The 1,958-nt window shown below is 45.8% G+C and overlaps 1 protein-coding gene across 1 annotated transcript; it reads left to right on the forward strand.

Moving 5' to 3' along the window:
- Positions 1-694: 694 nt before the first annotated feature.
- Positions 695-1,375, forward strand: LOC149661325 (sentrin-specific protease 3-like). Its single transcript, XM_089843780.1, has one exon. The coding sequence runs from the start codon at positions 695-697 to the stop codon at positions 1,373-1,375; it is 681 nt and encodes a 226-aa protein (XP_089699906.1).
- The last annotated feature ends 583 nt before the right edge of the window (positions 1,376-1,958 follow it).

Genomic DNA, 1,958 nt, shown 5'->3' on the forward strand with positions numbered 1-1,958 from the left:
TCCATACACAGCGTTACGGGATACTCTCCCTTCTTTCTCTTACACGGCTACGAAGCCGATCTACACGTGGATGCCGCCCTCGAACTACCTGCGGCTAAGCTAAACACTCCATTCGGCTTCCATAACATCCTTTATGCCCAGCGGGCTCGAAATATCGCCGCCGAACGACAACAATTAGCCCAGTCAAAGGACAAGGAACGCTTTGACAAACACCGCCGAGAAGTCACTTTTACTGAAGGGGACCTGGTGTTTCTGCGCACCCCCCGACGGATTCCGGGTCGCTCTGAAAAACTGCTTCATCAATACAGCGGACCCTACCGTATCTTACGCCGTACCGCGCCCAATAACTTTGAGATAATGGATTCCACCGGCACGAAAACCGATCTCGTATCTGCCGAAAGACTGAAACCATACCATCCGCGAGAAGAATTGCCAACTTCAATGCCAAAACCGACAAAGAGGGTGCACTTTGACGATTCGCCAGTCACCCACTTCTATTGTACAGAGGGTTCTCCAGCTTCTTCAATTACCGTAAATGACGCTCCTGCAATTGAATCATCTTCCATACCATACAGGTGTCCCACGACCGGCACCAGCTCCATTTCTCCAACCATCACTTCTTCACCGACACTTCGCCGATCGACTCGCTTCCGCGCATCTCCTGACCGATACGGTACAAGTAGTTACTATTAAGATGAGATACGCCAAACGCCAACGAAAACAACTAATTCGACGAATCATGAAAATCAACCCAGTATTACCATCATCTTCTACAATTCATCTGGACCTTAAATTTCTACGACCTATCAATCATAAAAACTGTGCCAACATTAACGATCACTGCCTCACGCCGGAAATTATTGACCAATACTTCCAGTTGCTCCGTTCACACTCACCTAGACCATCCTACTTCTTCCCGTCCAGTTTCTACTCCGTTCTCCATCAACATGGCATCAACAAAGCTTCACTATGCGTGTCACACGTGGAAGATTTATTCGGTGTCTCTATGCTCTTTATCCCGGTACGACGCTTCAACCATTGGAGTCTCATTTTTATCGACATCGACAGACAACAATTCCTTCATTTAGATTCCTTTCCCCCCAACCACAAACTACTTAACGAACTTTCGTCGTTTCTCCGGGTCGAATCTTCCAAACGCGGTATTCTCGGCCTCAATTTTGAGGACTTCGATACCATTCCGCCGACTTTACCGCGACAGATGAACGGCGTCGACAGCGGTGTTTTTTGCATCGAATTTGCGCGACACGCGATCGCTGACCGCGACTTCTCCTTCTCCGCTAAAGACATGCCGACCATTCGCCAACGTATTCGCGACGAACTTACAGTGCTGAGTCTACGCTCAACAACCATGTAAATAAATACCATAAACTGCAAAACTATAAACAATACTGAGTAAATATTTTAATCATTCTCATTTTAAATTAATACTATCGCGTAATTAAATACATTTAATCATTCCAATTTTAAATTTTGTGTTCGCATGCTCATCTTGTATATTTGTATTTTCCATGTATATTTGTATTTTTACTGTTTTTATGTTGATCGCCGGGCCGGCGCTCTTTTATATGGGGAGCTGTCGGGAATAGATTGAGAAGCCAGTGCGAACGTGTCCTCTAGTTTCCTAAATTGCCCTCGGCATACGAGGAGAGTATAAAAGGCCGCTTCGCCCTGGCTTGAAAGAAGCATTAGCTGATAGCTAGCAGAGGGATAAGACCTAAGGTCCAGCCCCTGCTATACTTTCTAGCTTCTCCGCTCTTAGTAGAGGGATAAGGCCCAAGGCTCAGCCCCTACTAAGAGAACATCTCCCCGCGTCAAGTACGACTTACAGCCGGTACTTGCATACCTACGTTTAAAGACTGAATAAAGATATTTTTACTTATAAATATTTGCTTCGTACTTCCACTGACGTGACACTATTTTTAGAGATGTGAGTGCGT

The sequence above is a fragment of the Phalangium opilio genome, unplaced genomic scaffold, assembly GCF_054372755.1.
Source record: "Phalangium opilio isolate 3A_F unplaced genomic scaffold, DU_Popi_V2 ptg000070l_1, whole genome shotgun sequence".
Classification (NCBI taxonomy): domain Eukaryota; kingdom Metazoa; phylum Arthropoda; class Arachnida; order Opiliones; family Phalangiidae; genus Phalangium; species Phalangium opilio.